The sequence below is a fragment of the Ceratotherium simum genome, chromosome 3, assembly GCF_057802395.1.
Source record: "Ceratotherium simum simum isolate JZ-2026a chromosome 3, ASM5780239v1, whole genome shotgun sequence".
Classification (NCBI taxonomy): Eukaryota; Metazoa; Chordata; class Mammalia; order Perissodactyla; family Rhinocerotidae; genus Ceratotherium; species Ceratotherium simum.
In genome coordinates this window covers 67,669,511-67,682,338 of record NC_141902.1, presented here as the reverse complement: position 1 = coordinate 67,682,338, position 12,828 = coordinate 67,669,511, and the positions used below count along the sequence as shown (strand labels likewise).

The window sequence follows — 12,828 nt, the reverse complement described above, 5'->3', positions numbered from 1 at the left end:
ACCGTGTTGGTGACAGTGTAAGTTGTTGGGACTGTCTCTACCAGAAGTCAAAGTCATGTCAGGGTACTTTGACCCAGTGATTCCATTCCTGGAACTCCTTAGACTTGCTGTGAGGTCACTGGAGGCTATACAAAAAACATGGAAAAGTGAAGGTAAAGTCTCCCATGGACAGTCTGTTACTTTCTTGCCTTTTAAAAAATCATATATGATTTTTACACTTTTGTATTCTGGTTTTTCTCTGAATATTTTTTCATATTATAATGCTTTGTAAACATTGTTCAAAAATGTTTATACATGTAATCCATGATCGTTGTAGAAGAGATAGGAACTGCAGAGAAAAGAAAATATAGTCACCTATAATTCTTCCCAGAAGTTAATCACTGATGACATTTCTAGATTTTTCTATGCTTGTATATCTTTTGAAAGATTACCCTGGGCAAAGTGTTCCATAACTTATTTCATTAAATTAGCAATACCTCTGGGTCTTCATCTTTTTATGACTATTTGATAGTTCATTTTATAAAAAATTATGCAGGTCTTGTTGGACATTTAGGTTGTTTCCAGTTTTCCACCATTATAATAGCAAATTAGAAAAGCAAATAGTTGGAAACAACCTAGATGTCCAACTCATCATGGGAATCGTTAATGGCAGCCTATTGTGTGAATACTGGATGGCGTATTTTGCAGCCCTTAAAAGTTAATTATAAATTATAAAAATACTGAAGCAAATAAAACGATACAAAAGATATGAACTGATTGCCGCTCTGTAATAAATGTGTATGGGTGAACAAAGCCTGTATGTATTTACATAAGAAGGGCACGTTCAGGTAGCCCGGAAGAAGGTTTGTAGTTGGCTGAGCAGAAAGAGCTAAGCTTAAATAAATGTTTGACCTCGGTTGGGTGTGTTCCATGTACTTTAATGATCTGACCCCAGATTGTTCCACGTAGTTATCTGCTGCTGCTTTCAGCTGTTTCTCTAGTTTCTAATCCATCGCTTATACTGTTTGCTTAATTTAGAATCAAAGAACTGGCAACGAGTTTTCTAGTTCACTCTTGGATCTCATGTTCTACTACCTGAGGATTTTCCTACCACAGAAGAGATTTCCTAAGTTTTTCAGGGTTTTAAATCTATAAATGTTTATTATGAGTTTACTGTGTGTTTAGTTTCATGGTAAACAGAATTACCATCCCCACCTACAATAAGTTAACAATGTATTAAAGTGTGTGGTGAGGGCCTGTGAAGGAATGGGTAGACTCACCCTATAGAGAAGAATAGTTGTCTGAGGGGCAGAGGGAATAGCAGGAACAAAGGCTTAGTAACCAGGAAAATTGTGTCACCATAGTGATCTTTTTCTTTAAGATATTTACATAGAGAATAAAATTCAGTCGTGCTAGTATTAAGCTAAGCATAGGCAGCCCCTCAGCTCCCCTCCCGAGCACCACCTCTAGCCTCCTCTCCTTTTGTTTTTTCTATGCACATTCTACACTGCTTTTTAAAAATCAGGCATGTTTAGCTCTCTGTATATCCTTTAAGACCCTTTTCTGTGCATTTACGTACATATGTATGTATATGTAGAAAGAATGATATTAGATGTGCATATTCTACATCTTGCTTTTTTCACTTAATGTGTCTTAGAATTTGCTCTATTTTGGTTTATATAGATCCAGCTCATTTTTTCAACTGCTATGTCATACTTAATAGTGTGAATGTACCATAGTTTTTAAAAAAATCATTCCCTTATGGGTGAACATTTAAACTACTTCCATTTTTTACTGTCTCAAATAGTGCTGCATTGAACAGCATTTTGTTGTACTTGTATCCTTGTTTGCATGTGTTAGTATCTGTCTAGGGTAGAGATAAAGAAGTGAAATTACTGGGTCAAAGGGTATGCATATTTTAAAATTTAAATTTTAATGGATATTGCCATTTCACTCTCCAGAGTGACAGGCTGTACAGTATGCTTTCATAAGAGCATTTATTTCCCCATCATTTGTCAGCACTTGGTATTATCAAATGTCTTTATTTTTGCCAATTAGATGCTTAGAAAATTATTTTAATTCACATTTCCCTGTTTCCTACTGTTGCGCATTTCTTATTCCTCTTCTGTGTATTGCTTATTAATGTCCTTCACCCTTTTTGGGGGAGGAAGGTGTAGTTCTTTTTATGTACTTTTTTTTTTTTTTTTTTGTGAGGCGATCAGCCCTGTGCTAACATCTGCTAATCCTCCTCTTGTTTTTTTGCTGAGGAAGACTGGCCCTCGGCTAACATCTTCCTCCACTTTATATGGGATGCCGCCACAGCATGGCTCGCCAGGCAGTGCATCAGTGTGCGCCCGGGATCCGAACTGGCAAACCCTGGGCCACCGCAGCGGAGTGTGCGTACTTAACCGCTTGCACCACTGGGCTGGTCCCTATGTACTTTTTAAAATACGGTTTTCTCTGTCATAATTTCTCTGAAATGGGTTGGTCTTCTCCTGTGTCCTTCATTGCCCAGCTGAGTGTCGCTTCAGTGAAGTGAAATCTTCCTTAGCTCACTGAGGAGGAATTGTTTATTCCCACCGCCTATTACCCATATCTCTAGAATAGTACCTTTGTAGTTACTTAGTTGTAATGTAAATATAGCTCTTTATATTCTTGTTTCCTTTATTAAATTGAGTTCCTCCAAAGCAAGAAATCATGTTCTCTTGTGAGTGTGCCCCTGCCTGATAAATAGTAGACGTTCAGTGATTATGTGTTGAGTGAGTGAAGTATAGGATATTGGAAAAGGAGTTGTGTAGAAAGGGAGTCCAAAGGATAGAGGATCTTCATAGCCCTACAAGAAAAAGGTTTGAATTTTCTTGTGATTGGTGAGCAGTGAAGCATTTTTGAGGACTAAAGATCCCACTGGATTCGAGCTTTCAGGGAGGTCAGTTTGATAGCACTGAGTGAGGAGGAGTGGAGGAGCCAGAGGCCTGTTTACAATTGGAGGCAGTTACCAAATGTGCGTGATAGATGTGGGCAGTCTAATAATGAAGCTAGTCAAGAGTTGGAGAGTGGTTGCAGAAGAGAGAGCTGGGGTGAACACATGGTAAAGGGCCTAACAAGACAGGTGACAGGTGGAGGAGCCTGTTGGGGTGAAATTGAGTTCAGTTTTAAGCATGTAGAGAGGAGACTATCTCATCAGTATCACTTTGAAGGAAGATTTCCTTACAGCAGTAGGACAAATCTTGACACTCTAGGTCATCCTAGATCCAAGGGGCAGTTTTTTTCAAATCTATTTTGGAAGTAACTGTTTGTTTTTGTATATTATGTTCTTGTCATGTTTTAAATTTTACTAGCAGATAGGAATTGTTAAAGTTTCTCCAGAAGAACACTGGGAACCAGAACTGGTTTCTGGTCCTGTTTGCTTATTGACTAGCTGTGTGGCCTTGAGAAATCAGAACTCTTCAGAATTTTAGGTTTTTTGCTGTATAAAATGAAGAAGGTTGAAATAAGTGATTATCAAGCTTCATTCTAAGCTCTGATCTTCTCCATGTGATTGGGATAGTGATCTTGTCTGTAGCAAGCCCTTAGGATCAGGGCATTGAGAATCTCGGGATTCTGAAAGGGGGGTTCCGTGTGCCATCACCGTTTGTTGGTTCTTTTGTGCAAAATGTGACTTGGTTTTGCCTCTGTCAGTGTATGCTTTTAAATATGAATTTTTAAAAAATCGCACAAATAATATTAGCAGAACTCGGAATTTCAAGAACTTCAAATATGAGTGATGCCATTGCAACAGATCCCTTCTAAATATGTTGGTGTTTAGTGTTCCTTACCCCACGGCGTGTGTGATATCTTGGGTGGTCTTGATTGCAGTGTAAATGCGATTGCTGCTTGTTGTCTTTGATGTTTTCCACTTCACTTTGGTATGAGAAGTTTCCCTTTTTTTTTTTTTTTTTAAAGCTGTAGGCTTGTTTACATCTTTGTATGTTCAGTCTCAGAAATGGGATTATCAAGTGAAATGTCATTGACATTTCATGGTTTTGGCTTTATGCTATATTTCTTTCTAATGAACAAAACACTTAAAGGACTCTAACATTGATTGTAGTTTTAGCTAATTCAAGAAGTATAAAACATGTTTTACTCTAACATTTCATTTTGCTGGTGGCAAGATTGGACTTTTGCCTTTTTTATCACCTGCCTCCTAAGCTTTTGAGTACGTTCCTGGTCTCTTCAGTTGGAGCAAAGTTTTATAACATTATTGGCTTCCCACCTCCCAACCCTTGAAAAGCTACATTATATCTTTGGAGATGGTCTTTTGTTTATACTCAGGTTTCTTATTTGCAGCTTATGTTCATTCAGAGCCAAGGCCAAGTTCAGCTGACCATTGAGCTTCTAGACACAGAAGAGGAGAACTCGGATGACCCTGTAGAAGCAGAGGTATGGACAAATATATTGCAGAAACTGTGTGCTGAAAGAACTGTCATGTTCTGAGAGTCTGCCCAGTGACTGTCTTCTAGAAGGCCAAGATAGGCCTTAAGCCTGCTTAAGGGTCAGGACCTGATGCTTAAAGTACAGGTCATTCCAGCAATGTCTTCAGCTGAAGAGAAGGGCTGCCTGATGGTAGATACTTAGGGTTGATGGCAGCCTCATCTAGCTCTCAGTAAAGCCATCTCCTCTGAGGAAATCTCATGGTTAGCTGCTTTCCTGTTTTTCTCCTAAAGTAGAAGAAACAACAAATGAGATGCCATATACCCGGTATCATCTTGACTCTTTGTGTCATGTTTACTTTTTATTGGAATAGATGAGGCCAGGAGTTCTCAACCCCACAGAGTAGACAGAGTGAGTTGATTATCATGGCTGGGTCTCACAGGTAATGTTAATGAGAGCCAAAAGCCACGTGTATGATGTTGGCATATGGAGGAAAGACTTATTTTGTGGGAATATTGGCTCATGATTACAAATTTGTGTGTGTGTGTGTGTGTGTGTGTGTGTGTGTGTGTGTGTGAGAGAGGAAGATCAGCCCTGAGCTAACATCCATGTCAATCCTCCTCTTTTTGCTGAGGAAGACCGGCCCTGAGCTAACATCTATTGCCAATGCTCCTCCTTTTTTTTTTCCTCCCCCAAGCCCCAGTAGATAGTTGTATGTGATAGTTGCACATCCTGCTAGTTGCTGTATGTGGGACGCCACCTCAGCATGGCCTGACAAGCAGTGGGTCGGTGCGCGCCTGGGATCCAAACCTGGGCTGCCAGTAGCAGAGCATGTGCACTTAACCGCTAAGCCACGGGGCCGGCCCCAATTACCAGTTTTTTTAAGAGATGCCAGAAATCCAGATTTTTCTTTAAATTGTTCTTCTATTGGGTTTTTGTTGTTGTTGTTTTTGGTGAGAAATATTGGCCCTGAATTAACATCTGTTGCCAACCTTCCTTTTTTTTTTTCCTTGAGGAAGATTGTCGCTGAGCTAACATCTGTGCCAGTCTTCCTCTATTTTGTATGTGGGATGCTTCTGCAGCATGGCTTGATGAACGGTGTCTAGGTCCACGTCTGGGATCCAAACCCGTGAACCACGGGCTGCTGAAGCGGAGTGTGCGAACTTAACCACTGTGCCACCGGGCTGACAGAAATTGAGATTTTGATGTGAAAGATACTGGTTTCTAAACATTTGCCACCATACATTTTGTTCTTTAACAAAACTCTGTGGGGAACTAAAACTTGTCACTGAGCTAGCTTCTGCCTATTACTGATTTCTGGTAACTTTTAAGTGTCTCAGAGAAACTTTGGGTTTTGCTCTTCAACAGAATTTTTATGCTGTGTTTCAGTACCAAGTAATAACCTTGTCATTATGGGAAGGGATTTTTTGTTGATCTTGAAATTTATGGATTTCAGACATTTTAATCCTGGAATTTGCTGATGAGGATGGAGTTCAGTTTTTGTGCTCTCCCCCTCCCCCGTTTTGTATTTATAATCCTAGCGCTGGTCAGACTATGTGGAGCGATACATGAATTCTGATACTACCTCTCCTGAGCTTCGTGAGCATCTGGCACGGAAACCAGTATTTCTCCCAAGGTGAGTGAACCGAGTTATGTCTTGGCAGTATACGCTGTGCACAGTTGAGGAATGGAGACTTAAATGACTTTCACATTCTTGGTTTTCACTTTTTCTATTCATTGTTCTGTCTTCTGAGGACACTAATTCAAGGTTTGTATGGCTGTTACACTGTGAGCTTACCTGGAACATGTGCCAAGCGTCAGGGAGGTGAGAGTTTTAGAGAATCAGCAATAATTTCCCTATGTTGGATAGGAACGTGTGTTGAAGTCTTTAAGGTTTGATGATTCACTGGGAAGACACATGGGACTCAGCATATTGTCATACTCACAGTGATGATTTATTACAGCAAAAGGATACACAGCTAAGTCAGCAAAGTGAAAAGGCGCCTGTGGCTAAGTCAGAGGAAGCCAGGCACAAGCTTCCAAGAGTCTTCTTCCAGTGGAGTCACATAGGACACTCTTAATTCCTCCAGCAACGAATTATGATAGTACGTTTGAAATGCTGTCTACCAGGGAAGCTCATTAGAGACTCAGTGCCAGGGTTTTTTATTGGCTGTGGTCATGTAGGCACCCTCTGCCTAGCATGTACCAAAAGTCCAGACTTGCTGAAGGAAAGCAGGTTTTCAGCATAAACCATATATTTTGTATAAACAGTTAAGGTACAGTGAGCCACTCTTCTCATTTAGGAAATGGTGGAAACTCTCCCAAAATCCAAGATCCCAGAACCCAGCCAAGGGACAACCTTATAAGCAGGCCTTTCAAAGGATAGCAGTCTTAGGCCTGCTGTGTTAACCCTCTCTACAGAGCTTTTTTTTTTTTTTTTTTAATTTTATTTATTTATTTTTTCCCCCAAAGCCCCAGTAGATAGTTGTATGTCATAGTTGCACATCCTTCTAGTTGCTGTATGTGGGACGCGGCCTCAGCATGGCCAGAGAAGCGGTGCGCGGGTACGTGCCCAGGATCCGAACCAGGGCCGCCAGCAGCAGATTGCGTGCACCCAACCGCCAAACCACGGGGCCGGCCCCTACAGAGCTTTTTAACATATGGGCAAGTTGTAATGGTGGTCCTCTATCTGAGGATGAAAACAGAGTTTCAGAGGTAGAAAATAGGTTTTGCTGTAGTAGAGTGGCTGTCTTCCTTCCCAAAAGTTTGGAATTGAAATCTCATGTCTTACATTTCCAGAAAGGTATTATCCCAGTATTATTAGACTTAGTCCTAATCAGAACATGGAAAGGGGTGTGAGCAGAAGGGCCCTGCCAGGTTCTTCCAGTCGCTGATTAATCATTTAGCAGACTTTGAGCAGCTGGTCTGTGCCAGGCCCCTCTCTCTACAAAAGATTTAGTTTCTGCTTATGAAACAGTACAATAAACATATCATCGTGTATTTCTCACCAGGTTGGCAAAGTTTTTAAAAGATTTGTAGTCTGTGTGAGGAAGGAAGACACTTTTCATATACTGTGGGGGAAAATATAAATTGATAGAATCGTTCTGGGGTTAGGGCAGTTAAAATGTATGGGACCTTTACTAGAACTTTAGTTTCTAATAATTTGCCTTACAGCTATTATATCTAAGGGTCTCAATCTTTTTGGCCTTGAGACCCCTTATACTCTTAGAGATTGAATACTCCAAAAAGCTTTTGTTTCTGTGGATTGTATCTAGTAATATTTACCATATTAGAAATTAAAACTGAGAAATATTGGTGCCACCCCCGTGGCGTAGTGGATAAGTGCGTGCGCACCAACGCACCGCTCATCAGGCCATGCTGTGGCAGCATCCCACATAAAGTGGAGGATGCGGGCACGGATGTTAGCTTAGGGCCAGTCTTCCTCAGCAAAAATAAAAAAGAGGAGGATTGGCATGGATGTTAGCTCAGGGTTCATCTTCCTCACAATAAATAAATAAATAAATAAATAAATAAATAAATATTTATAAAAGAAAAAACTGAGAAATGTTTAAAACATTTATGAATTCATTTAAAAAATAATATGAAACCCATTATGTGTTATCATAATATTTTAGTGAAAAGCTATTTCGAAACAAAAAATTAGTGAAAAGAGTAGCATTGCTTTACATTTTTGCAAATCTTTTTCATGTGTGGCTTTAATAGAAGAACAGCTAGATTCTCATATCTGCTTCTGTATTCAGTCTGTTTTCACTATGTTGTTTGGTTGAAACATGAAGAAAATCTGGCCTTACTCAAATATGTAGCTGGAAAAAGAAGTATTTTCATATCCTTTCAGATAATTATGGATATCCTTTGATATGAGAATAAAACTTTCCAAGTGATAGTTTCTTAAAGGTTAGTTGCAGTATCAATGAAAATATCAATGAACTTTTTATACAGTTATGTCAGAATCCATTAGTTTATTTTGTACTTTGAATCTTTTCTTCATGTATGATTTTATAACTTGTTGTGATTGATTATTTGAACAATATTAGTTCACTAAGTTATGCAGACCTACCAGATGTTGACACATTTTCATTTTACAATATCCAAAAAAGAAATCACATTTATTAATATTGTCATTGACCTCATCAAACACATCTTTAAGTAGTGGGAAGCTGTCAGTTCATGGTGGCCAATACCAGTTTACCAAAATTCAAAGTTTTACTTGAAAGCTTAAATCTTATCATTGGCAACAAATATGTTCAGTTGTTTTCTTTGAAGTGCCAGGCTGCCTTGTTCATATTTGAGAAAATATCTGGCAAATACTCCAGGCTGGCTAGTCAGTTGTTCTTTCAGGTAAAAACGGTGATTGACTTACGACTCAAGAGTGCTAAAGTGCTTTTCTTCAAGAATCCCATTGTATTTTGCCACACAAAGGTGCTTTATGTCTAGTTCTCCTTTTTCACACAACATATGAAAAAGATGTGAACTAAGGGGCTGGGATTTAATTTAAAAAATGTTCTTCATCAAGGACTTTTTTTTTTTTGAGCAAGATTGGCCCTGCACTAACATCTGTTGCCAGTCTTCCTCTTTTTTTCTTTTTTCTCCCCAAAGCCCCAGCACATAGTTGTATATCACAGTTGTAGAGTTGTAGCTCTTCTATGTGGGACGCCGCCTCAGCATGGCTTGATGAGCGGTGAGTAGGTCCGCGCCCAGGATCTGAACCGGCAAACCCTGGGCTGCAGAACGCGTGAATTTAACCACTCTGCCACTGGGCCAGCCATTCTTAAGTGGACATTCTTAAGTGAAACCAGCTTTCCTTTTTTAATTGCGAGTGCATGGCCAGAGAAGAATACAAAGATTTCTAAGGACGGTTTGGTGTCACCACCAGCATTTTTATTCACGAGTACTTTAGCAGTGCCAGTGCAAATGTGAATGCAGTGCAAAAGAGGCAAATAATGTTTTAGTATTATTATGAAAATAGTTTTGATCTCACAGAGCTTCTGAAAAGGGTCTTGGGGACCTCCAAGATCCTTGGACCAAATAACTGCTGTCCTAAAGAAATGCATGCATATAAAGATACTTACTGAAGCAGTGTTTTTAATAGCAGAATATTGGAAACAATATAATTGTCTAGCTGACAACCTTTCTTTGCTTGTTGTTGGAGAGAATTAAGCTCTAAATACCCACCAAGGTATCCATTAATGTGAATTATTTTCTTTCCTATGTGTGTAGGATAGCACCAGTTATGTACCATCTTTGGAAGAATTGAAAAAATAGGCATTCACATAATTTTCTGTGCTCTGTGGTTCAGATGAGGAGCCCTGATTGATTCCTTTTAAGGAATGGTTAAATTAAGGCACATTCCTCTGCAGTGGTTAAAGAGAATGAGACAAATCTATGTGTAGTGAAATGAAAAAAATCTTCATGACATTAAGTGAAAAGTTGAGAATAATAGAATAATATTTATAGTATGATCCTATAATGTCTTAAAACAAATCTCAAAACAGAACTATAGCGAGTGATTACATATGTTAATTCAGAAAGGCCTAGAGGGTTTTAAATCAAAACTGCTAACTGGCTACCTCTGCCAAGGCAAGTGGGATTTGGAGAATTAGGAGTGGGGGATGGTTGAAGATTTCTACTTTTTATACTATGTATCTCTGCAGTTGAAGTTTTTGGGGTTTTTTTGTTTGTTTGTTTGTTTTTGTGAGGAAGATCGGCCCTGAGCTAACATCCATGCCAATCCTCCTCTGTTTGCTGAGGAAGACTGGCTCTGAGCTAACATCTCTTGCCAATCCTCCTCCTTTTTCTCCCCAAAGCCCCAGTAGATAGTTGTATGTCATAGTTGCACATCCTTCTAGTTGCTGTATGTGGGACGCGGCCTCAGCACGGCCAGAGAAGGGGTGCGTCGGTGCGCGCCCGGGATCCGAACCCGGGCCGCCAGTAGCGGAGCGCGCGCACTTAACCGCTAAGCCACGGGGTCGGCCCCTGGTTTTTATAACAATGAAACCGTTGAACATTTTTTATGTGTATGTAACTAAAATTGTGATAATTGCTGTGAAGGCGTGTAATAAGGAAAGCTTCTTTAGGGGGAGTCATGGGAATCAGCATCTGGACAAGCTCTCATCCTGCAGGGCTTTTCTGCTTTGTAGGAATCTGCGGCGGATCCGGAAGTGTCAGCGTGGTCGAGAACAGCAGGAAAAGGAAGGGAAGGAGGGAAACAGCAAGAAAACCATGGAGAATGTGGATAGCCTGGATAAGCTGGAGTGTAGATTCAAACTGAATTCCTACAAGATGGTGTATGTGATCAAGTCAGAGGACTACATGTATCGGAGGACCGCCTTGCTCCGGGCTCATCAGGTAAGAACCAGTAACTGGAATTTCTCCACACATCTCCCTCCCCAGCCAGGACCAGGCCTACCCCAGAGGCTTCTGATTGTTTTTCTTTATGAAAACCTCCTCTTTGATTTGAGAATTGTTGAGTAAGTGGGTGTATTAGTTTGGTAAGGATGCTGTAACAAAGTACCACAGACTGCATAGCTTAAACAACAGAAATTTATTGTCTTACAGTTCTGGAGGCTAAAATTCCAAGATCGAAGTGTTGGCAGAGTTGGTTCAGACCTTCTGAGGGCTGAGAGGGAGAATCATCTATTCCATGCCTCTCCTAACCTCTGGTGGTTTGCTGGCAATTTTTGGCATTCCTTGGCTTGCAGATCTCTGCCTTCATCTTCACATGGTGTTCTCCCTATGTACGTGTCTGTGTCCAAATTTCCCCTTTTTGAAGGATGTCGGTCATATTGGATTATGAGCCCACCCTACTACATTATGACCTCATCTGAACTAATTACATCTGCAATGACCCTATTTCCAAATAAGGTCACATTCTGAGGTATTGGGCGGTTAGGACTTCAATATATGAATTTTGGGGGACACAATTAAAACCATAAAAGCTGATGGCACCTTCTACTGAAGCTCCTTCCAACATTTACATTTCAAAGTGGCATTGCTTGTGTGAATTCTGCCTGTTTTCACATGCTATCTCAATTGTGAAAGCTTCCTGGTGCAGCGGTGCACCAGGTGTTGTGCCAGGCCCTGGGACTACAACCATGAAGTACAGCATGTAAGGTAGAGTGATACACACCACCAAGGAAAAAGCTAGGTGAAGTGATCGAGGGTAACTGGCATGCAGGCCCTGCTTTTGTTGAGGAAGACTTCTCTAAGGAAGTGACACTTGAGGCCTGAATAATGACAAGGACCCAGCCTGGTGAAGAATTAGGGGTTGGTACTTTCTCGGCCGAGGTAACAAGCAAGTGCAAGGCTGAGAAGGGAGGAAAGGACTTGGCATGTTTGGAAAACTGAAAACGTCAGTGTGGCTTGAGCCATAGGGAAAGTGGGATGCCTGAAGTTGGAAGGGTGGGCAGAGGCCACATTACTTAGTCTCAGAAGCCGTGGTTTGGATTTTGTTTGAAGTACACTGGGACATTGTTGACCAAGATGGCTTGGACTGCTGTGAGGAGAATGGGGGTGTGTGTGGGCACAAAGTTGGAAGGACAGAGACCACTCGAAAGACTCCTCTTGTCCAAGTGAGATGTGCTGGTGACCTGGACCAAGAGGGTGGCAGTGCACTTGTAAGAATTATACAGACTGGAGATAGGATTGTCAGGATATGGTAATGATCAGATGTGGGGAGCTAAGAGTAAGGAGAACATCAGGGATGATGCCTGGTGGTTTTTGCTTTTTGGTTTTCTTTGTTTTGCTTGAGTAAATAGGAAGTTTAGGGGTCTGTTGATAGGAAGGGTTATCAGGTTGGGGGGCACATCAAGCACTCCATTTTGAACTGGTTACGTTTGAAACGACTACAGAACATTCAAGTGGCAGATGTTGGGTGTGCAGGTTAATGTACTTCTCGGATGGTGCTGTATGTTGTATGTCTGCGTGTCTCTGATGCAGATTATTTGGGGAGCTGGGCAACGCTGAATTCATCTTTGTATCCCCTACTCTGCCTTGCACATGGGCACTGATAAACACATACTGGATGCATAGGTAGGAACGTAAACCTCCACTGAAGATCTGCTGTGCTTGGCACTCTGCTGGTTTGGGGTGGGTGGGTGTGATACCCTGAGTGGAGAGTGGATTTTAAGCCCTTTGCTTTGTGCTGTCTTACTTAGAAGTGGATTGCCATGCTGATGGAAATGATCAACAGTCACAACTCATTGTGTCTCACTCCGTACAACAGAATCAGCTGGGTTGCTTGCTTTCCTTGTTGGAAACAAGGAAGTCTGTAGTTCTATCAAGTCCCCCAGGTGATACTAATGCATGCTAATGCTGAGCAGCACTTGGCTAGTCCTGCCGAGACCCTGTGTTGGCACTCACGGGCTCCAACTCCTTACATGCTCTGTGTTCTTAACCTCTTTCAATTCTTTTCTTTAAACA

At 40.9% G+C, this 12,828-nt stretch overlaps 1 protein-coding gene across 2 annotated transcripts in view; it reads left to right on the top strand.

Moving 5' to 3' along the window:
• Nucleotides 1-12,828, top strand: part of SIN3A (SIN3 transcription regulator family member A) — a 64,760-nt gene that overhangs the window by 50,501 nt on the left and 1,431 nt on the right. For both annotated transcript variants that reach the window (XM_087428721.1, XM_004421835.3), the window contains exons 18-20: nt 4,306-4,398; nt 5,931-6,025; nt 10,548-10,755. In XM_087428721.1, the coding sequence (XP_087284847.1) occupies nt 4,306-4,398; nt 5,931-6,025; nt 10,548-10,755 (396 nt within the window). The remainder of the gene's footprint in view (nt 1-4,305; nt 4,399-5,930; nt 6,026-10,547; nt 10,756-12,828) is intronic.